We start from the raw sequence: 21715 nt of genomic DNA, 5'->3' as shown, positions 1-21715 counted from the left end.
TGTCTTCAAGAATCACATCCAGGCTTGATTTTTGTAATTATTATTTGTAGATATTAGAGGATTTCATTGTTTGTTTCGTAGTTCGCAGAATTGGACTCGAAAGAGTACTTGGGAAGCCCAAAACTTTCAATTCGGTAAAAGCTCTGCAAAAAAGTTAAAATATCTTAAAGAAACATATTTGTTTTGAAAAATTGAATTAGAAAATGTATTAGTTTGAAAATTAACATCTTGAAAGAGAAAATGCATGGCTTTATATCAAAACCAACATGTAAAAGACACATTTTAACCAGCATTTTACCTGTATTAGTATGTTTACCCATATTTTTTTGTCTATAAATTTGTGAGCTATTGTTAGTACACATTAGTTGGCTCCCATTTCCAGCTGCACCTTCCATTTGCTAGCCATGCAAGATTGAGGAGGGGTGATTGAGTTCGCACGAAGAACGTCTAATATTATGGAAAGTTTGAGGAGGATTTTCTTTTTCCTAGGGCTTAGCAATGCATTGACATTCATTTCATGGTTTTCCATAGCTTACCTTGAAGTGTGGTGCCCAAATTTCTGTTGCCAATTTGCTGAGCTCCAGTCATAAATTTGAGCTATTTGTGAACAGCAAATGGGTATGTTCGAAATATGATCCTTATGCATTTGATCATCCGGGTAAATAGTACTCATTGTTCCAAAAATAATTCTGAAAATTGTTGTCAGTTGTGGATATTTTGAGTTATTGCATTTGAAGAGTTATTTCTGTGGTTTCATTGCTGAAAATAAGTGTATTGCTATACCTATTCCTGCATTTCCATCTGCTTTCTAAAACAACTCAAACAGAAAAATAAAATAAAAATAATGAGGGTGTACATTACAGTGGTATTGCAGCAGTATATCATGCCGTCCTAAAGGGTTACAAATAATAAAGCAGTGACATGTCAGGTTTGAACATCAACATTTGACGGTCTAATCCAAAATTAGCAACAGAAGAATAGAGGCTAGAAGATATGGGCGATCAAGATGTCGAAGGGGAACATGCAATGAATTTGTTGGTCATTATTAGTAGAGGATAACGTGGTGTAGATCAATGTGCACATGAAACAAATTAGCGTCTTACTCAATTGCTTGAGATGACGGCTCTTAGTTTGGAGACAACAATAACAATCACAATGATAGTGGTGCAAATAATAGACAAAATGGAGGTAACTATGTATATAATGGAGGTAATAATGGTCAAGGGGACAAATTGCTGAACATGTCAGCATACAAGAACAGTTAGTCCTAGACCCCTTAGGTTGGTATTCCCACCTAGAGTCCAACCTTAGGTTGAGAGTGAACCACAAGTGAATGATCTGCAAAATCAATTTATGCAGGATTGGACAAATGGAGGCCCGTATTTTCAAGCTGCTATCTCTTAGAGGTTATATAGACCTGAGAATGAAGCATAGACCACATGTTCGTGGAAGAAGTAATAATCATGATTTACAGAAAAAGGTCAGAAAGCTAATCCCTTCTTTGGCAGAGCAGGGAAGACTTCAGCTAGAGCTTTGATACATAAGGTGGATACATATTTTCAGCTAAATCCTATTCCAAGGATGAAGCTATGAAAGATGCCACTATTCACTTGGATGATATTTGCTTATGAGTGGTGGCATCATGGGATGATTACCATGGGACATGATCAAATCACTTCATAGATTGAGTTCATTGAGAGACTTACTGAAAGATTCGATAAGAAATATCCAAAGCTCCATTTCAAGGAATCAACCAAGTTGAAAAAATGAACTAGAGGGGATATGTTTATGTTGCTGATTTTCAGAGGTTGCCTTTGTGGTTACAAATATTTCAAAAAGGAGACATTGTTTTGTTCATGGATGGCATATTAGATCGTTTGAGGGGTTGGATCAAGGCACTCAAACCACCTAATTTGTCAAAGGATTTGAGGATGAAAACCCTCCTATTCATTTGAATAATTCAATGTATGAATTTTTATTGTACCAATCAGATTCATAGTTTTTCCAGTTTCATCATTTAGTTGTGTGGGATCTATAAGATATGTCCCAATTTGGTGTGAAGAATTTAGTTCTCAGTGTTTTTGTGTGGAGCTTAATTTGTGGGTTGTCATCGTCAATTTCTGTTCTCTTTTAGTAATAACAATTTACTTATCTGTAATGATGTTGGCTGTACCTTCCATTTATCTTGTTGTTGCTGTACTGAGTTTACTACTAAGTCACAGGGTTTGAATTTGAATTCGAGTTAGTTGATCATAATATTCAGAGGAAATTCGGCAAGGGTAAAAATTCGGGAAATTTTTTGAAATTAACTCAAATAAATTTATTTATTTTCAAATATAAGTAATAAATCCACAAATTTCTCAAAACAGTTTGACATTGCTAAATAATTAAACTAATAATTCTATATTATTTTAAAATAAAACAATATTATTATAAATGGCAATTGTATACTAAAAGTCATAAAATTCTGATGAAGTTCTGAAAGGGTAAAAATTTGCTGAATTCAAACTTCGTGTATGAAATTTGGCATATCCTGTGACTTAGTTTTACTACTAATCACAACTTATTTTTCTTGAAGCGATTCAACATTTGGCTGCTGTTTGAGTTTCTTAATTGGGCAAGTCTGTATGAGCAACTAACACTTTTGATCTTTAGGGCAACCACTCTTCTTTGTGGAGAATTACAGCCCACAGAGCCTGCGAGTTATTATTTCATTTAACTTATCATTTTTCTGACAGCTTTACAAGTTAGTGAATGCAGCCCAAAAAAGAGAATTTTGATTCCTAATGTCAAAGTTATATGATATTGGGATTTTTGATAATCACTTTAGTATTGCTTCTTCTGTTGAAATTAGTGAGATCGCTGAAATAATACTTTTCATTGCATCTTTTTCTGCAGTTTACCTCACAATATTTTAAGTCTAGAAATGGATTTAAATATTGTTTGTTTGGATGGCTATGCCACTACAGCATTAAAAAAATTTAGTTTTATTTTGACATTTATATATCTAACATTAATTTGTTCAGTTTTCTGCCATATTCAGTATTTTTATTCAATCTTGAAGGCTTGCTGCCAGAATCTATTATATTATTTCCAATCCTTTCATCAGTAGCTATACATAATTGTGTGGCTTATTGCCAGCAAGCATTTTCTACAAAAATCAGGCTAATCCTTTTCACTGTATGCTTTCACCTTGCCCACATTGTGATTGTAATGTTCCTGTTTAGTAGTGTTAATTGGTTCTGCTCAACCTGCACATAGAAGCTTGTTAGAAACACGATAATAATAATAATCCTATCCTTCTACCCTTTGGCTAACCCCCAATCTTAAGGACGTCTCCAAGTCAGGCTTCCTAGCTCGTAGCTACCTTGCCATCTTCTTGGGAGCGCACCCCTTAAGGTTCTTCTTGGACAGGCATCCTCTATCCAAGGCTACTCACATATGCGTATGTTGACAACATTAGAATATTCTATCTTATCGATTATTGGCTATGGTGGACAATGGAGATCTTAATATCTCCATGTTCCATGCTTCAATATCGATTCTCGGCCATGGCGGACAATGAAGAAATATCTCTCATGCTCCATGCTTCGAGTATCATTGATATTCATGGTGTTAACCCCATAGGTTAACACAATCATATAAGTAATAAGTTCACAATAAATTAGTAAATCTTTCCTTGTATTCACATTTGCTATAATCATAAGTTATTGCTTACATGTATACTCTCCATAATATTCACACCTCAACATAAAAGATAATTTATACTTTAATTCATAATCTATATTTTAACTAATAATTATAATTCTATGACATGTAATTATATTGTAATGATCATATATTTCCAAGCAATGATGAGATGTCTTCGTATAATTTACCTTTACTCAATGGTCTACCCTTCCACATGGGTAAGATGTGAGCCATAATACGACTACCACCTCCTTGTTATTGCCTCTGCACGTGGGTTTAATGGTGATATGATCAACTGTCCTCCCATCCCTACTACTGCACACGATCAACATCTTAGTTGAGATTGCTTGTCCTTGGTTTGGTCATATGTCCACGTGGGTATGTGCCTCTATTCTCTTCCCTTCTTCCGATGCCTCCTTGTCTTCATTGCATCCTTATTTTATATGTGTATGAGGGGTCATGACTCACTTGAGTCTTTAATAATTGATGGGTCCGCTTTTGATACATGGTTTATCTTTGATTTATTAAAATCAAGTTAATTTTCTTATTATTAATCATTATGGTTAAACCATGATCTTAGTATTTACAATAATCACTAAATTGTAGTTAATAATTTCCTTATTAATTTAATTTTATAATTTGAACACTTTTAATAAACGAGTAATTTTATTGCCATGATGATAAGAAAAAAGCTTTCATTTAATCATTCTATATTTTATTTACATAATGTTTTGTTTTAGCTAAGGGCCATTGCAGTTCTTTCGTCCTGAATTTGCTTGTCCTCAAGCAATTTTAAAATTTCCTCCTCCCATGTGGCATCTATATCTGGTAGATTTCTCCGTTTAATCAAAAACTCAGTAATAGTTCTATTCTGTAGTTTATGTTCTCGTGTATTGAGGATACCTTCAGGTATTAAAGCAAGTTGTCCTTCATCGTCTAGGGGAGGTAGTTCAGTCTATGGAATTATGTGTTGTACCAAAACTTTCTTTAGTCACGAAACATGGAATACATTATGGATTTTACTATCTCTAGGAAGTTCAAGCTCATAGGCTACTTCCCCTACTCTCCTTATAACTTTATAAGGTTCATAGAATCGAGGTTTGAGTTTTTCCATTCCATTTCTCTTGATTGACGTTTGCTTGTATGGCTGTAGTCTTGACAATGAATCTTCTGTAGACTAAGTATTGTTAGAATTTGGCTAGAGCATGCATTATAGCTAGCATTTCTTTATCATAAATAGGGTAGAGCCTCTTTGAATTAGTGAGCTTACGACTTTCAAATGCTATTGCTCTCATCCTTTGCATGAGGACTACTCCTATTCCTCCCCATGATGCATCACATTGTAATTCAAAGGGTTTGGTGAAATTTGGGATGGCTAGAATTGAGCAAGAACTCATGATTTCCTTAAGTTTATCAAAAGCTTGATGTGCTTCTTGATTCCGAGTGAAGACTCCCTTTTTTGTGAAATCTGTAAGGGAACATGCTAGTATAGAAATCCCTCTTAGGAATTGTCTGTAGTAACTGCATAACCCTACAAATCCTCTGAGCTGAGTTAGGGATTTGGCCCTTGGCCAATCCCTAATCGCACTAATTTTTTCTTCATCTACACTTAAACCCTCAATATTGATTTTGTGTCCTAAATATAAGATTTCCTCCAGTCCAAATTCACATTTTGAAAAACTTCGCATATAGAGATTCTTCTTCTAAGATCTTCAAAACCTTCTCAATATAGCTAAGGTGTTCTTTCCAAGTAACACTGTAGATGAGTATATCATCAAAAAATATGAGTAAAAATTTCCTCAACTGTTGTCTAAAAATGTGATTCGTACATGATTGAAAAGTTGCTGGAGCATTAGTGAGACCAAAAGGGAGGACGAGAAATTTAAAGTGTCCATAATGGCATTTGAAAGCTGTCTTAGGTATATCCTCTTCCCTCATTCTTATTTGATGGTAATCGAAGCATCGATCAATTTTTTAAAAATAACACGCGCCATGCAATTCATCCATTAATTCATCGATTCTGGGAATAGGTCACCTTTTTTTTTTTTGTTTTCTTATTTAGAGCATGATAATCAATGTGCAACCTCATAGTACCATCTTTCTTTTTTACTAATACTATTGAGGATGCAAAGGGGCTACTACTAGGTTGGATATGTCCCATGTCTAGGAGTTCTTTAATAGTCCTATCTATTTCTTCCTTGTATTTTTGAGTGTGTCTGTAGGGAGCGGTTATTACAGGGTTTGCCCCTTTTTCTAGTTCTATGGGATGTTCAAAACCTCTTTTGGGAGGAAGCCGTGGAGGAATCTCTTCAAATACCTTTTTATGTTTATTTAGAATAGGTTGCATATCTATGTGGATAATTTTTCCTTGTGCAACTGACTTATCTAATATCATGCATTATGCCATCCATCCATTTGCCTTGGTTGTGACTAAGTATTTTTTCCTTTTTTTTGCAAGTGACCATTTTTGGGGAGCCATGAGGTAATCCCTTTAGTGTAATTTCTTTTCCATTGTAAGTGAAGCAGATTTTTGAGTTAGGACCATCCATAATGAATCTTCCTAATGAATTTATCCAAGGCATTCCTAGGATGATATCGTTCTAAATATTTGCCACATAAAAGTTCCTTTTAATTGAGTGCCCTCCAAGGGTGACCTATAGGTTAGGTACAATCTTGGTGCATCGTTCGATAGTTCCATTCCCAAAAGCTATTTAAATCCACTGAATTCTTCTATGTGTAATTTTCTTCTAGATACAATGTGTTTAGCAGTGAAATCATGTGAGGCCCTCGTATCCACCAAGGAAATTACTCTTTGCCCTTTAATGTCACCCTTGATCCGAAAGGTTCTAGTCTCATTCCCTTTTGAGATCACTGCTAATATTCATTGTTCATTTTCATTTGTCTTCATTTTCTTGTTAGACTTATCATCTTCGCATACTTAATCTATTTGGTTTAGTCGTCCTCTTTTGCAACGATGATCACGATCCCACGGTTCTTTACATTTAAAACAAGGAGAAAATGAGTGATAGGCCATAGTAGAAACCATAGACGGAAAACTTTCACTTGGCAAAAACTCGCCAAGCCCTAGAAAAACACTCGGGAAAAGAATGGCCAGCCAGTTTTTAAAAATTTGCGGAAAAACTTGACAACCCAAACAACTTAATTTAATTATAAATGCATTTTTTCCCACAATTCAATGAGAAAATGCATCCAATGAGTTAACTAATGAGAATACAAAAGAAACAAGCACAGTTTAGTTACATATAAATGCAAATTGGGTAAAAAATCACATTCTCATGCGGAATACTGATGACGGGAAGCAAAATAGTAAATAGCTTCTATAAAACTAGAAGTAAATGCATCATAGCAAAATAGTCCGTGAGTGAGGTTGAGCAATTTTGGCTTGCTAGAAAGTAATGTTTGTCTTGGGTGTGAGCAAGTAGTTGAGCTAAGTCTGTTAGGACTTAGGAATATAGAATTGAAACCAAGTGATTTGTGAGAAAATGAATTAGAATTAGTAGAAAATCCTTGTTCTAGCTTCAATTTGACCTCAAATAGCCAGGACAGGTTGTGGGAGATAACACTGCTAAAGGCATGTTGAATCCTTAAATTCGGCTAAGCTTGGAATATTTTGAAAACTACCAAAATCTCAAGTATTTATTTTAACTCCTATTACCCTAAAACCTATCCCCAACATCTTGACATTATTTATACAAATATAACTTAAGTACAAGTTAACTGATACTTAAATGTTAGATTTGTATCAATCTTCTTGTCCCTGAGCTGAAAAAATGACTAAATCCTCCTGCAAATAACAAATGAGCTTCGAAAATGCCATTTTTGAAGCTTTTAGATGTTGAAAGAAACGCGGGTGAGAGACTTTTTCAAAAACTTGACATTTTTCAGGGAGTTTTTCTAAAAACTGACCCTCCTTAACCTTTGAGTTTTCCTTTGGAAAACTTGTCGTGTTTTAACCACTTGGCAAGTAGACTGCAAGTATGCCAACTATAGTAGAAACACATACTCATGGAAATTAGTCATTCAAGTGATGAGTTGAGCATCAAAGTTCCATTCAGTGATGAGTCCTAGAAAAATAAAAATTGTAGCAATTCATTTTATTTGTCTTATAATTAAAAATCTGTTGTTATTGCTCATTAATAGGCTTAAATGATGGAGTGTAATTTTCCAAAGAAATGTACTAGTATTCAGGAATGCTTTAAATCAAGTCATTGTTTGAGGATGCTAGTTTCATTATTTTGGTAGACCAGGACTGCAAGTTTATTTATGTCTTCATTACGATTGTTATATATGAACATTCTGGAGTCTGCAACCAATTGGCATTTATCATCTTGGAATAATTTTTAATCACAAAGGTGTACTTAAATGGGTTAGTAGCTCTGGAATATGTTGTTCAGAAAAACCAACCATTAAGAGCACTGACAAATGGTCAAGTTTTGACCTAAGAAAGTTGGTGTTATCATTATGTGCGTGCTCAAATTATCTTCTTGAGAATGGCTTGAATTGATTAGGCATCATGGAGATATCATTGTTTTGATTGTTCTCACTAGGAGTCATTGCTAATCTGGTGCCTAGAAATTCCTCATTAGTTTGTATGGAACTAATGAGAAGCCTGCTGTCAGGTAAACACACTTTTCTCCTGAATCTGAGACATGAAACAAACTGGCTAACAAGTTGTCCAAATTGAGGGGCTGCTTGGTATGTCTATGGCTTTTCTCTTTAATGACAGGTGTTTCTGTTTTGCTCTCAGTCCTCAGTTCAAAGTATAAGAAGAATAAGAAGATAAAACTACAAATAGATCCAAGTATATATGCAATTCTCAACATTGGTCTGATAGTTAATACAGTTACTGTACTGCTGAGAGGACTTCCAAATCTCCGTATTCCTTACGGGAAACGAGCAAAGGCAACACTTGGCAAATTATTATTGTTATTGAGTCATGTAAGTGATATCACATGTATTATAAGATTCCATAAGCAACCAGAGTTAGGCTGTTCATGTCAGTATCTCATCAGCTTCTTGCTGATATTTTGAGGAATGCTGAGAGAAGTCCTACCTTGTTGTAAACTTTGAAGAAAAACATTCTTGTATTTTTATCAAAGGAATTTAGAAAATTGCACTGCCTTTTTTATACAGATATTGTCTTGAAAATCAGACGGATATATTGCTTTAGTTAGGGTGAATAATGGATTGACTTATTGTTTTAGAACCAATTAGAGATTAAATAAGACAATGACCATTTCCAAGCAAAAAAGATGGCAAATAAATCATCAGAATAGGCATATTCTAATGAAATTTGTAAAATTCAATCTGCTACAGTCCTTTTTACTCACTAAAATCTTCCCAGCAACCTGACATTAAGCCCTCCACAAAAGAAGGATCCCTTGAGATCATCTAAAATATTGTAATTACATGCAGCTATTCTAGTGCTACCGGGGTGGTTATATTTTTCAATTGGTAACAGAATCTGTCTATATATTGGTAACATAATCTGAGTTGACCTTGTGAATAAATTGTGCAAATGGTTTGTATGTGTGATTTTGTATTGTGAAAGCTGATGCTTTTGCTTTAATAAAAATAATTCTTCAAGGAGCGTTGTGGCTTTTGGTTTATGGTGGTAAGCTTGGTATTTATGTGGAGCTGTTGCATCCTACCAATATATTTGCTTGCATGCTCCAAAATTTGTGGAGCTTTGTTTAAATTTTTTGTTATCTGGTTTGAAAATCAACGCTAAATGATCAATGTGATTTCTTGTGTCTTTTTTTAGTACTATGCGGTTTTTATTAATAGTTTGATCAATGCAAATAAAGCATTTCTTTGGCTCAGATCTCAGAATTTTTATCCATTTCATTCAAAGTAATTATTTAATTAATCAATAGTTTTGGTGCCAGAGAATTCTATCTCAGTCTTAGGGTCTAGAAAATTCATTGAATGCCATGTTTTCTTTCCATGCTCATTCCAATATTTTTCTGGTTCTATTAGCCCCTCAACAGAGAATTATACACTTTGAAACCTGATTGCGTCTTTGTACAATCATTTATTGATGCTACTAAAGAGAATACTGAGGAGAGTTTTAGAAGGATTATATCAGAGCCATCCCCAGGAGTTTACACATTTAACATGCTTCAACCAGGATTTTGTGAACTGTTAATAGCTGAGGTATGTTCCCAATACCTTAGCTTCATATTCCTATATGTATATATTTTCATGATACAAATATAAAATGCGATCCTGTATTTCACTTGTATATTTTATTTCTTCTGGTTTGTTTTTCATTTTTCTTTGAGTGATGATTCTGTGTGTGAATGCTTAGGTGGAAAATTTTGAGAAGTGGGTTGACATGACAAAGTTTAAGATAATGAGACCAAATACAATGAACAAATATGGGGCGGTCCTTGATGATTTTGGCTTCTCCCCTATGCTTGACAATCTGATGAGAGAATTTGTGACCCCAATGTCTACTGGTGCTTACTTAGATTATGCCTCAATATTTGGGTTTCATTTATTGCTAGCAGATAGAAATTTTAATATGTAATCTTTTGGGAATTTCTAACTTTGCATAGTTCTACAATGTTGCAGTTCTCTTTCCTGCTCTTCTTGGATCGACTCTTGATTCCCATCATGGTTTTGTTGTTGAGTATAGCAAGGATCGAGATTTAGAATTGGGTATGCCATGTATTCTTCATCTGTCTGAAATTTTTTTTTTGGGACCTCAAAATTGATCATCTAGAACTGCCTTGTCTGTGAATTATAAATGTCAATTAGAAAACCTTGTTCACAATTTTATATGAAATGCTGTAGTTGGCATATGTGAATCAGCCTTGGTATTATGTGAATTAACTCAGAGATACAAATTTAGTTTAGTAACATGGCTGATTGGTTTTTCATTGACCTGTAATTGCCATCCAAAATCTACAGTTAATTCAACAGTATGAATCTCATTTCAAAAGAAAACAACTTGGTTGATTTTCAAACAGTTCTATCAGCCTTTTGGATATATATTTAGGAATGAAATGTTTGAATGTTTTGCTTATTGTAAATTGTTGTATGCATACAAAATAAAAATCAAGGAACTGAAACAAAATAAAGCAGAACTCAAAATACACAGAATATACTTTGCAAACCCAATATGAGAACACTTATATAGCAAGGCCTTCACTTTTGAAAAAATCAAGGAACTGAATCAAAACATAGCGTAACTCAAAACACTCAGAATATACTTTACAAACCCAACGTCAGTAACTCTTAAATAGTAAGGCCTTACCTTTTGTTGCTAGCATCTGCATTGACACTGGCAACACATCAATAGTGTCCTTACAACTTGTTTTGATTTGCAACTAGCTGCAACATACTCCATATTACCTAATATCTTTTTTCCTGTATGGTGTGGGTACTCTATATATGTATGTTTGTATATATAATTTGGTTTAATTTCTAAAAATGAAAATACTTAAGTCTCGAAATGTTATTAGACAAAGAAAACACAAAACTACAATCAGTCAAAAATAAAAATTATAAGAACAATGGCAATCATAATTAGTGATAAATATAAGTAAGTTTTAAAAACCTGATATAATTTGCAAACATGAGAATATCGAAGTCTCAAAATGTCATTACACGATGAAAATTCAAAATTTAATAGAAGTAAATAGCCTTTTTATTCTTCTTCATTAAAAGCATTTAATGTCAACGTTTGGTTCAATTCATTTGAACCAAAATGAATTGGAGTGCCTCTCACTAGCTGTGTCATGTGCAAAAGCTGCCTCATTTATGGAAACTTCACCATTACTATATAAGCAAACAAAGTGACTACAAAAGTATTGAAGTCAAAATTTGTTTTAGTTTCACTTGAGCCATAATGGTTTACAATGCCACTTTCACTAGCCATGTATTGTGCAAGCTGACTTATCTAAAGATGTTTTTTGGCAAAGTGCACAGTGATAATGTATCTGTCAACCCACTCAAGAATTAAATACCAATGCTTTTCCACCACCTCATTGTAAGTGGGTTTCTTACATGACAAAAGATCCTAATGATTAATGGAGTTTGGGAGTCTAGAGACTTAAATGTAGTTGGATGGAAGCACCTCTTATGGGGATTTGGAATTGGAACTACACAAACCTTCATGACACATGCAGCATTTGGACACCCTTGGGATTACTTCGGTATGAGTTCAGTTCAGACAAGGTCCCTCTTAGGCACCTTGGTTTCCCTATTGGAACCATTGAATCCACAATTCTTTTAGTTTCCATTTTCCTGTAGGTGTGAAAGTTTCGCCATAACCTATCTGTTCATGTTATTTGGCATTTGAGTTGTCTCTTTTTCTCATCCTTTCTGTATTCTTTTCCTGCACCCTTTTTAGGGCCATACAACCTTTTCTAGTTCCTTCTGAATTGTTAGATCTTCTTGGTTGACTTTTGTAGGGCATATAAGTGTCATATCCTTTATCAGGTGTAAAGTTTTGATGTGCTGAGGTCTTCTTATTGGTGTAAATCTTAGTTTCAATTTATCTTGATAATGCAGAAATTGAATTATAGTGGTACTGTTTATACTCTTATTTCTTGATGTTTATGGTTGAACAAGATAATGTATTTGAAGGAAGAAAACTAAAATATAATTTAGACTGATATATATATAATGTTCTGTGATGAGAGAGTATGATTGCCACGTTGATTGATCTACTTCCCATCACAGACCAGAATATATATATATATATGCGGATAGGGAAGTGAACTGTCACGATGGACAGTCACAATGGACAGTTCCAAAGTGCTTACAGCCAATAGTCACAGCCGATTCCATAGTGTCACGATAGTTGGTAAACAGCATCATATGAGGGTGATTTATTATTTGTTAATAACACACCCTTACATAAGTGTAAGGTGCTGTCGATCTTACGTAATTATAAGATGCTGTCGGCTGTTGAAGTCAATACAATATAATATTACTTTATTGGATTCTTAATATAATCTTATGTATATATATAATATATATGTGTGTGTGTGTAATAATAATGATAAGATATATATATATATATATATATAATTAATGAATCAAATATGTAATATAGAACTTGAGTATAGATCTACAGGTACAAAAAATATAGATACAGTTTCACACAAGCTAACATTCTTAACATTTACTTCATTCATAAGGAAATACAACAGAGTAGTTTTATTGCGTATCCAACACAAGTAATTGCTGGAAATGGAAAATTACTTCATAATGTTTTTTCTGTAAAGCAGTACCATATATCACATGTGTATCTAAAAATCTATCTTATGTCTTGAAATTGTTTCTTCTTAAATAGGGTTCTTGGTACCTTTTCTCATAAAAATGAAAAGGTGCAACATAGCTTTAAACCTGTTCACAAATACAACTAACTACTAACTAAAAGTATAATTGAATAATACTTGAAAATATGAAAATTGTTTTAAGTCTCTTCTATCTCCTCAACAACCATGAACTCTTTGGGAGCATCTTCAGGAACCTTCAGATAGACCTCAATCCACTTGGCAACTTGGGCATTCGTGGGCCACACAAAGTTTTGAACTGTTGGAACAAAGGCTTGTAAATCAACCCATCTCTTCCCTCGGGCAATTTTGACATCTTTTACAAACTTTGTAAATTTAGCTTCCACAACAATCATTTTTTTCAATACCCTATGGAATGAATCCATTTGAAAATTCTGTTCCTCCTTGAACTTGGTTATCAACACTTGGGGTAACACTACAAATCTGTGTCTCCATTCTTCCAATTATTTGATTTTACCCTCTTCATTTGTAATGATGGGAAAACAGGGATGATCAGCAAAGGCAATCAGCTTTAACTTTTCCTCCAACTTCGAATATTCTTGACTTATATTACTCAGATTTTCAATAACAATGTCAATGAAATCAGTGGTGGCCTTTATCTGTGCAGGAGCATTGGGATCCCTTTTTGTGACTTCAAAGAGTTTGTTCATACCTTGAGGGGCCCCATTTCCTCTCTATCTCAGAAAGTATGTCCTTTCCCTTAGCAAAGAAATCCAACATATTACATATTTTTTAAACCCTTCCAATACTTCATCACATTTGGGCAATATAGGATTTATCCTATAGACAAGAATCTCTTCCAATATTTTAAAAATACAATCTCTGTGATTAACATCTGAGGTCATTTCCTTGTCCTGGCCTTCTTTAACATCAACATCTGTAACTTCATGGACTACAATAGCCTGAGTACTTCCAACATATTTTGAATCATGTAGGTCTTTCTCTGACCTCCTAGTTTTTACATGCATTTTATTTATCATTGAATTCATTTCCATTTCTCTTCTTTGCAATTCTATGATTGTTTCTTTCATATGTTTAATCTGATCTTGGCTAAACATAGACTGATGTGTCAACTGTGTTGCAACAAGCATAGGGTCTGTGCTGTCTATAGTTTGTACGAGGCCATCCCTTCTCCTTTAGATATATCAATCATCTCAGGTTTATTTTCTTTTAATGTAACAATTTATGCTGATCATCATCTAAATTTTCATAAGCCACCAAAGGGGTACTAGTCCCTTCTTCCTAAGGTTTGGGAGTAGAAGAGCTAGGACTTGAACCTTTCAAGCTCAACTTTTTCTTTTTGGCCTGAGGGGATGTAAGAGATTCTTGTTCAACTTTCTTTTCCTTCTCTTTCTCAACATATTCTTGGTATAAATCTTCAAAATCTTTAATACACTTTTCAATACTAAGGATTTCAATATCTTCATCAGAATGAAAACGAGGCAAACCTTTACTTAACCTCTGATTCTCTATCTTATTCATGACATTCCACTTCTTTAACCTTTGGTATGCCTCTTGTGAATCATCACAGTTTCTAATAATTTCATCTTCAATATTCAGCTGGTGTGCATACCTGGCTTTTATGGTTTTAATGTGCCCCACGGGATCATAGTCTCTACTTTTATCACTAATAAACCAGAATTATTCATGATGACTTCTTGAACTTCTTGGATCTTATTGTACCCAACTGTATATCCATCAAACTTTATAAAATGAGGCATCATGTTGCCCTTTCTTCTTGGCTGAACAATTTCTTTCTCAACCCAAAATAACTGCCATATAAATTCCAAGAAACCTAATCTTTCAGGGATGAACAAAGGAAGTCTATGAGGTGGCTGTCTACACCCATATAGCCTTATTAATGAATACTTCGGTTTGAGAATCCAATCAACCAAGTTGTACTCATAACCTTTATCTGCTAGATGCTCTTTGGGTCTCCACATATCCTTAATTGACTATGGCAACCTTGTGATAGTTCCCCCAAGTACCCTTGCTATCCACTGCACAAATACATCCCTGAAGATTATGAAATCACCATCCCTCGCATGTGTATCCCCAAGTGGGCACCAAAGTTGGATGGGTTGTCTAATGCCTTCCTCATCAACTGTAGCCAACTTCATAGAACTCCTAAATTGACTGACATTTTGATGAAGAATTAGGTAACATGGCAGGGAATAATTCTTGAAAGACTTAGTGGAATAATTCCATCTAACCAATTGATTGTGTAGGGTCTTCTCAATCTTACTGGCAAAATCAAACTCCAAATAGATATGACGGTTTTGAATTTTCATGCACATATACATGTAATCAAGTGGAATCTTCTATTGCTCATCTTCTCCAAACAGTTGTGACCATGCGTAAAAAGTGTACTTGAAAAAACCCATAAAGGATTTAATAGAATGAGGACCCATATGATCAACATACATTTTTCTTTTATTGTGGCTGTGCAGTTTCCCTTATACACAAAAATGTGCAGTTTCCCTTTATTTGTCGAACTTCATGGTTCTCTGATATTTATTCTTAAAGCGTTCCCTATCGATTTTTATAGGGCTTGGGTGCTCAATCCAAAACACTCTTTGATACAAGATTTCTTGATGACTAGTAGTGACATACCATCCATTTTCCTCATAGTCCTGGTAGTTGGTTCATAATGATTGGTTACAATGTCTATAAGTCCAGTGTCTACAAACACATTGACACCACAATTTTACCTAAATCTAATCTCCATGGGTTGTCCGGAGGTTCTTTTTGTATAACATCCATTTGACCTAAAAAGGTCATTGCACCCTTTGCTAATGCTTGTGATAGAGATGAAAGAGTTAGAGAAGAGTATTGGGGTTTTGTTTTTGTATAACATCCGTTTGACCTAAAAAGGTCATTGCACCCTTTGCTAATGCTTGTGATAGAGATGAAAGAGTTAGAGAAGAGTATTGGGGTTTTGAGAAAGAAATTAGAAAACCGGTTGGCTCTCCCATATCGGTTTCTGATGGTTTGTGCAACTTTGTAGCTTGCACTTCAGCACTAAGGTGCCGAATTTAGAGAGGATTGCGATTCGCATCTTGAGCTAGCCATCTAGTGCATCAAGATGCGAACGTAATTGGAGTCTATTCGAGCATATACACTCAAAGAAGCACAATAGGTTGGTAGTGCAAAAATTGAATGATCTTGTCTTATTTCACTACAACCTTCGCCTTTGCCTTTGCCATAGACAGATCTAGGGAACTAATACATCACTGATTGTATTAGAGACTGTTGATCCACATGCAAAGTGGAACATAGAGATTGTTGATCCTGTCTTAGTGATGAAGACGTGGAGTGGGTTGATCAAGTGGATCAGGAGGCTGAGGCAGTAGCGATGGCAGTCGAGGAGGCTAAAGCGCGAGGAGACAGAGTGCATGACCTTGAGGCTAGGAGTGATGGATCCGAGTTTGATGATGAGGATTATGTGGGTGAGGATGAGGGTGGGGGTGAGGATGAGGATGCCCCTGAGGTTTAGCCTTAGACAGAGGGAGAAAGGATGGCTCTATAGTCTTCCATGACTTATCTTAGGCGTACTTGTAGGAGGACATAGGCTACTATGAGCCTTAGTCTTCTACACTCTAGTTGTTATTTTAATATATGTTTTGAACTTTTGATACCATGGATTTCGTAATCCATGACTATTGTAGACATTTGACACTGTAGTGACACTATGTTTATTACTTTATATTGTGTTAATAAGTTTTTTACATTAGAAATTTGCTCTTATACTTATGTGATCTATGCATAATTGTGTATGTGTATTAAGTAGCTTCTATTTATCTCAATTAGTGTGCATCTGATGTTAATTGACTAAAAGATGCATGAAAAAATCTTAAAATACTTAAAAATATTTGAATTTCATGGGTTTTTCATTTTTTCGAGTCCTTGCCGAGCGATCACCGATTCCGAGTCTAAGCCCAATTTTGACTTTCCGAGTCAGACGTGAGTCTGAGTCCTATAACACTGATTTAAACATTCTAAAAGTCTAAATAAAAAATTGTAAGAATTCACAAAGATATAAAGTCCATTTAAACAAATTTATTTTAAAAGTTGAGAATAATATTTATAGTAGCTTAAATCATTTTTATAAATTGTTAATTAGTAAATAAGTTATGTGAAATAGTAGCATTAAATTGAAGGTGGCTATAAATTGAATTAAATAATATTTCGTTAACTTGATATACTAATCAAGCAATTAAGAATTCTTAAATTTTTTTCTAGAAATATGATTTGAGAATAATCAGTATAAAAAACTAATATATAATGTGGTGATTTGACAATCTTGTCAATCAATAATAGAATAAATGCTTATAAAAAATTGCAATAATGTAAAATTCTATAGACAAATTTTATCCCAATTTGAAAAAAAATTGAAAAACATATATATTATATTTGAGTTTGTGAATCCAATTTGCTTACCATCTTTCAAAAATGTATACTGTATAATACGTTTACTTTGATAAATTTGATTTTACTCAATTTTTTTATTTTTTTTCAAATTATTTTATCTAATGATTTTTTAAAATTACTGTTTGTTTTAAAATAAATAAATAAATCTTAATAATATATTGCTATCGGCTTAAACATTGTATCTATTTTAGGTGCAACTGCTAGTAGTTAATTTGGGTAAGACTAAGGTGATGGTCTTCAATTGCTTCAAGACCTCTCACTTCCATTTCTTTTTCTATGATGTAGAGGTTGAGATTTCTTCTTCGTACACATATATGGGGGTCAAGTTTTTGGCCCTTGCTTTAGCAATAGAAATGCCCTTTAACCTCGCATCAACAAATGGTATGGTGCTTTGGCCCTTACAATGAGATAGTGAGTCCAACATCACTTCTAGGACACCATATCCAAGATGACTATTATGTACAGTTTGATTTGATTGACGCTGCTTTGTGGGTCTATTGTTAGGGGATTGTCTTTGTTAGAGTTTGATTGGGTCTCTATGGAGCGGGTCCAGACCCTCCTCCTTAGACACATCTTCAGATGCAGGCAGTCTACACCTCACAGTATTGTCCTCGTTGAGTTCAGAGAGCACCCTTTCAAACTTAGTACCATCTTTGACTTGGTTTGGTTCTTGCATCGCCTTAAGTGCTTTGCAGACTCTTTTGAGAGGTGTCACAAATATTCTTACCTTGCCTACCTTTCCTCAAAGGTTATTGTGGGTTCTTATCCCATAGATCGAGCTTGGTGCTGGTTTTCTTGGGTTTTGGCTCTTCAGGGTTTGATTAGGATCTACATTGATCACCTTCCTCCTTTCTAGTACTCTTTCGATGCCCCTGTCATCTTTTGTTGTCCCAACAGAAGCTAGATGAGCATATTAGGTTGGATATTTATAGGTAGTATATTCTCACTACTTGGGTGAGTGCCCCCTAGGGGGCTTCACCCAAGGATGACTTTCTATGCAGACCACTTCCTCGATGTTTAGGACATGATCATTGTTAGTCCCTTGTACCTTTATCACAACTACTCACATTCGCTTCGTATGTCTCTTGGCTCTTCCAAAGTGGGATCTCATTGGCTTTGCATTTAGTTAGACCATCAAATGGCTAGGGAGGATAGGATTTGCTAGCTTTGTGACTTGGGGATGGCAAAGACAGAGACACCTTTCATTTTTCATCACCCCATCTACTATGAGATGAGAGGGAGATTCTCCAGTATATTCAGAGACTCAATTTCTCCTTTCCTTCAGATATACAGATCAAAGGTGTCTTGCACTCTACTTTCAAGTTGTCTTGAGGCTTCCGAATTGCTCTCTTTAACATTAGTTCCCCACAAGAGTACAGTTTGAACAACTCATCACTTTATTTTTCACTCTGGTCTCACCTTTCTCATGGTACCAAGGAGTCGTTTGACCTACCTAATATTATCAACTTTGTGAGACCCCGCAAGACCTTTTGTCAACAGTGACCTCCTTTTCGCTCCTCTCTCTAGGGCCATTTTCTTGATTGCTCGGAACAACTAGTTGGTTGTTTGGTTTGTTGTTGCTTGCTTTTTTTGTTCAATTTTCTCTTCTCTGGTATTGTTTGGTGTTCCTAGAGTGGGTTGGCCTTGTGATTTGTTTTGGTAGTCCCTTGGACTCTCTTGGTGTTTTTTTGTTGGACATTAATATATTAATCTTATCTTTTTTTACGCCCTATCCCTGCCAACAGGGTACATGTGCAATTTTGATTTTCTTTTTTGTTCTACTTTCATTGTCCTAGGCACATTAGAGCAAGGCACGTGAAGTGGCAACAGGTGGAGGATTTGTTGGAATTTTCTACTTGAAGTGTTATCCTTGTGCTACGGACCTATGTGCCAATGTTACTCACCTTTGCATTTTGAGTTTTTCAATATTTCAAAATCTTTTGATTCTCGCGATGACTCCTGCCACGCCCAACATCTACAACCCTTTAATGAACATCTCTGGCCTACCTTGCCCCCAAACCATCCATGGCTGCCATTGGTGCTCATTAACCTTTCGTTCGTTGTTGCCTTCGTGTCGATGTTGGGTTTTCTTTGTGCTCGAGCAGAGCCTACTCACTTTCTTCTATGACTGCTTCATTTCCCTTCATGCTTACGCCTCTGTGTCTGATTCCTTCGCGTGACCTTTTGTTGGTGTTGGTTTTCTCTGCAACAAGATGCTTCTGCATGGCTTTCCTTCTATTGTTTCCGCTGTTAGACTTGGGCTTTGTGGGTTTGCTTGATCACATTGACTTCTTGCTCTCTTTCCTGCACGTCAACCTCTTGTGCATCTTCTCTTTGCGGTGGTGGGCCTTTCTCCTTAATGGGCTTCTTGTGCCGTCGTTGTCGAGTTTGTGGTTCTCCTATGGCATTGTGTTTGGCTTATTGTGGTGTTGTTCCAATTGGTCCTTGGTTAAACGAGTTCAAATGCTTTTACTCAGGCGTACCATCAGATGCCACCGTTCCACTTCCCGCAGTGTTAATTTGGCAGAGTTTGGAGCTCACCCCTTCAGACTTATGGTCATTTTCAATTTGATTTAGTTTCTTCACCATCTGCGAGCCTTTGTAGATTCCACTGATGGTCGACACAAATATTCCTACCTGGCTTACTGCTCTTCAGTCACTGTTGTTGGTTATGATTCGGCCACTAGGGCTTGTTGCTGGTATGCTTAGGCCACTACTCTACTGGGTTCGATTAGGATTGAGATTGATCGTCTCCCTTCCTATTAGTTTTCTCTGGATGCTCCCACCCAGCTCCTCCCCTCTTATCAGGAGTTGAATGGACATGTGAGACTTGATATATAAAAATAGTACATTAGCATGACTTTGATCAACCCTCCAGGAAGGTTGCGTTTGTGGATGGCATTTTATGTCGAGCACTTCTTAGATATCTTTGATGGGACTATTGTGCATCTTGCATATTACATTGGTGCCATGCCCTTCGTATCACTCTTGTCTCCTTAGAGTTGGATTCCATCGACTTAGACACCAGATTGACCATTAAATCGACAAAGATGACCGTATGTGCTGTTTATGTACCTTGGCAGAGATGGAAACAAAGACTCACTTTATTTTTCGTTGTCTCATCTACTATGAGATCAGAGGGAGGTTCTACCATCTTTTCCAAGTTTGCAGGTCCTTATCAACTTTTTTCAGTTACATTGACCAACATTGCTTGATGCTCTATATCTAGGAGGCGACTTAGCTTTGAGACCGTAATTGGTATATAGATTAGTGTATCAACGACTTTTATGCACCCATGTGTGCTGCTCGTGGCATGAAGTGACAATTCTGTAGTCCTGCTCCCAACCACATCAGTTCAATGTGACCCTGATTGGGACTCAGTAGACAACGACTCCTCATCTCACTGTATTTAGAGATGATTTGGGACCCTTGGTCACCCTGTTCGTTATCCTGCGGTGCTAGACTTCTTTTGGCTAAGGAAGGACTCCTAGTTCTTTCTGTGGTGTCTTTCTTTGCTTCTTTATTGCTTTGTTCTTTCTCGACCACTGTTTGGTGTCCATGTTGTGGGTGGTTTGTAAATTTTTAGTCTCTTAGACCCTTGTCAGTCTCTTGTTGGACATTAATAAATTCATCCTTAAGATATTTAGTTTGTGATATGAAAATGCTATCTTGATTTTGATTTATTTGCAATCCCAAGAAATATTTCATCACACCAATCATGCTCATCTCAAATTCATTCTTCATTTCTTCTGAAAATTTCTTGCTAGCATCATCATTTCCTCCAAAAATAATGTCATCAACAAATACAACAATAATCAATAAGCCATCTTCTTTTTTTCTCAAATACATATTGCTGTTTGCATTACCTTTTTTAAATCCCAAATTCTGCAAATGCTTATCCAACCTTGCATACCAAGCTCTAGGTGCTTGCTTCAATCCATTTAGTGTTTTCTTTAATCTACAAGCCAGATCTCTGTCTTCTGTCAAGGGAAATCCATCTAGCTTCTCAATGTAAACTTCTTCCTCAAGATCTCCATTAAGAAAAGCTTACTTAACATCCATCTAATTAACCTCAAAATTATTATTAGTTGCATATGTGAAAAACACTCTTACTCCTTCAAGTCTAGCAACAAGGGCAAAATTTTCTTCAAAGTCAATTCCTACTTGTGAATAACCATTGCATACTGACCTTGCTTTATTTCTTACCACTTCTCCTTGCTCATTCATCTTGTTTCTAAATACCCACTTAGTTGCAATAACAT

At 35.5% G+C, this 21715-nt stretch overlaps 1 protein-coding gene across 2 annotated transcripts in view; it reads left to right on the top strand.

Annotated features, from left to right (window-relative positions):
* LOC149553077 (2-oxoglutarate and iron-dependent oxygenase domain-containing protein CP2-like) overlaps nucleotides 1-21715 on the top strand; it is a 140709-nt gene that overhangs the window by 30436 nt on the left and 88558 nt on the right. For both annotated transcript variants that reach the window (XM_089788583.1, XM_089788582.1), the window contains exons 4-6: nucleotides 9691-9867; nucleotides 10022-10172; nucleotides 10288-10374. In XM_089788583.1, the coding sequence (XP_089644709.1) occupies nucleotides 9691-9867; nucleotides 10022-10172; nucleotides 10288-10374 (415 nt within the window). The remainder of the gene's footprint in view (nucleotides 1-9690; nucleotides 9868-10021; nucleotides 10173-10287; nucleotides 10375-21715) is intronic.

This window comes from Cupressus sempervirens, chromosome 6 (genome assembly GCF_028749045.1).
Source record: "Cupressus sempervirens isolate cs-2001-9-10 chromosome 6, ASM2874904v1, whole genome shotgun sequence".
Taxonomy (NCBI): domain Eukaryota; kingdom Viridiplantae; phylum Streptophyta; class Pinopsida; order Cupressales; family Cupressaceae; genus Cupressus; species Cupressus sempervirens.
This window is presented reverse-complemented; position numbering and strand designations above follow the sequence as displayed.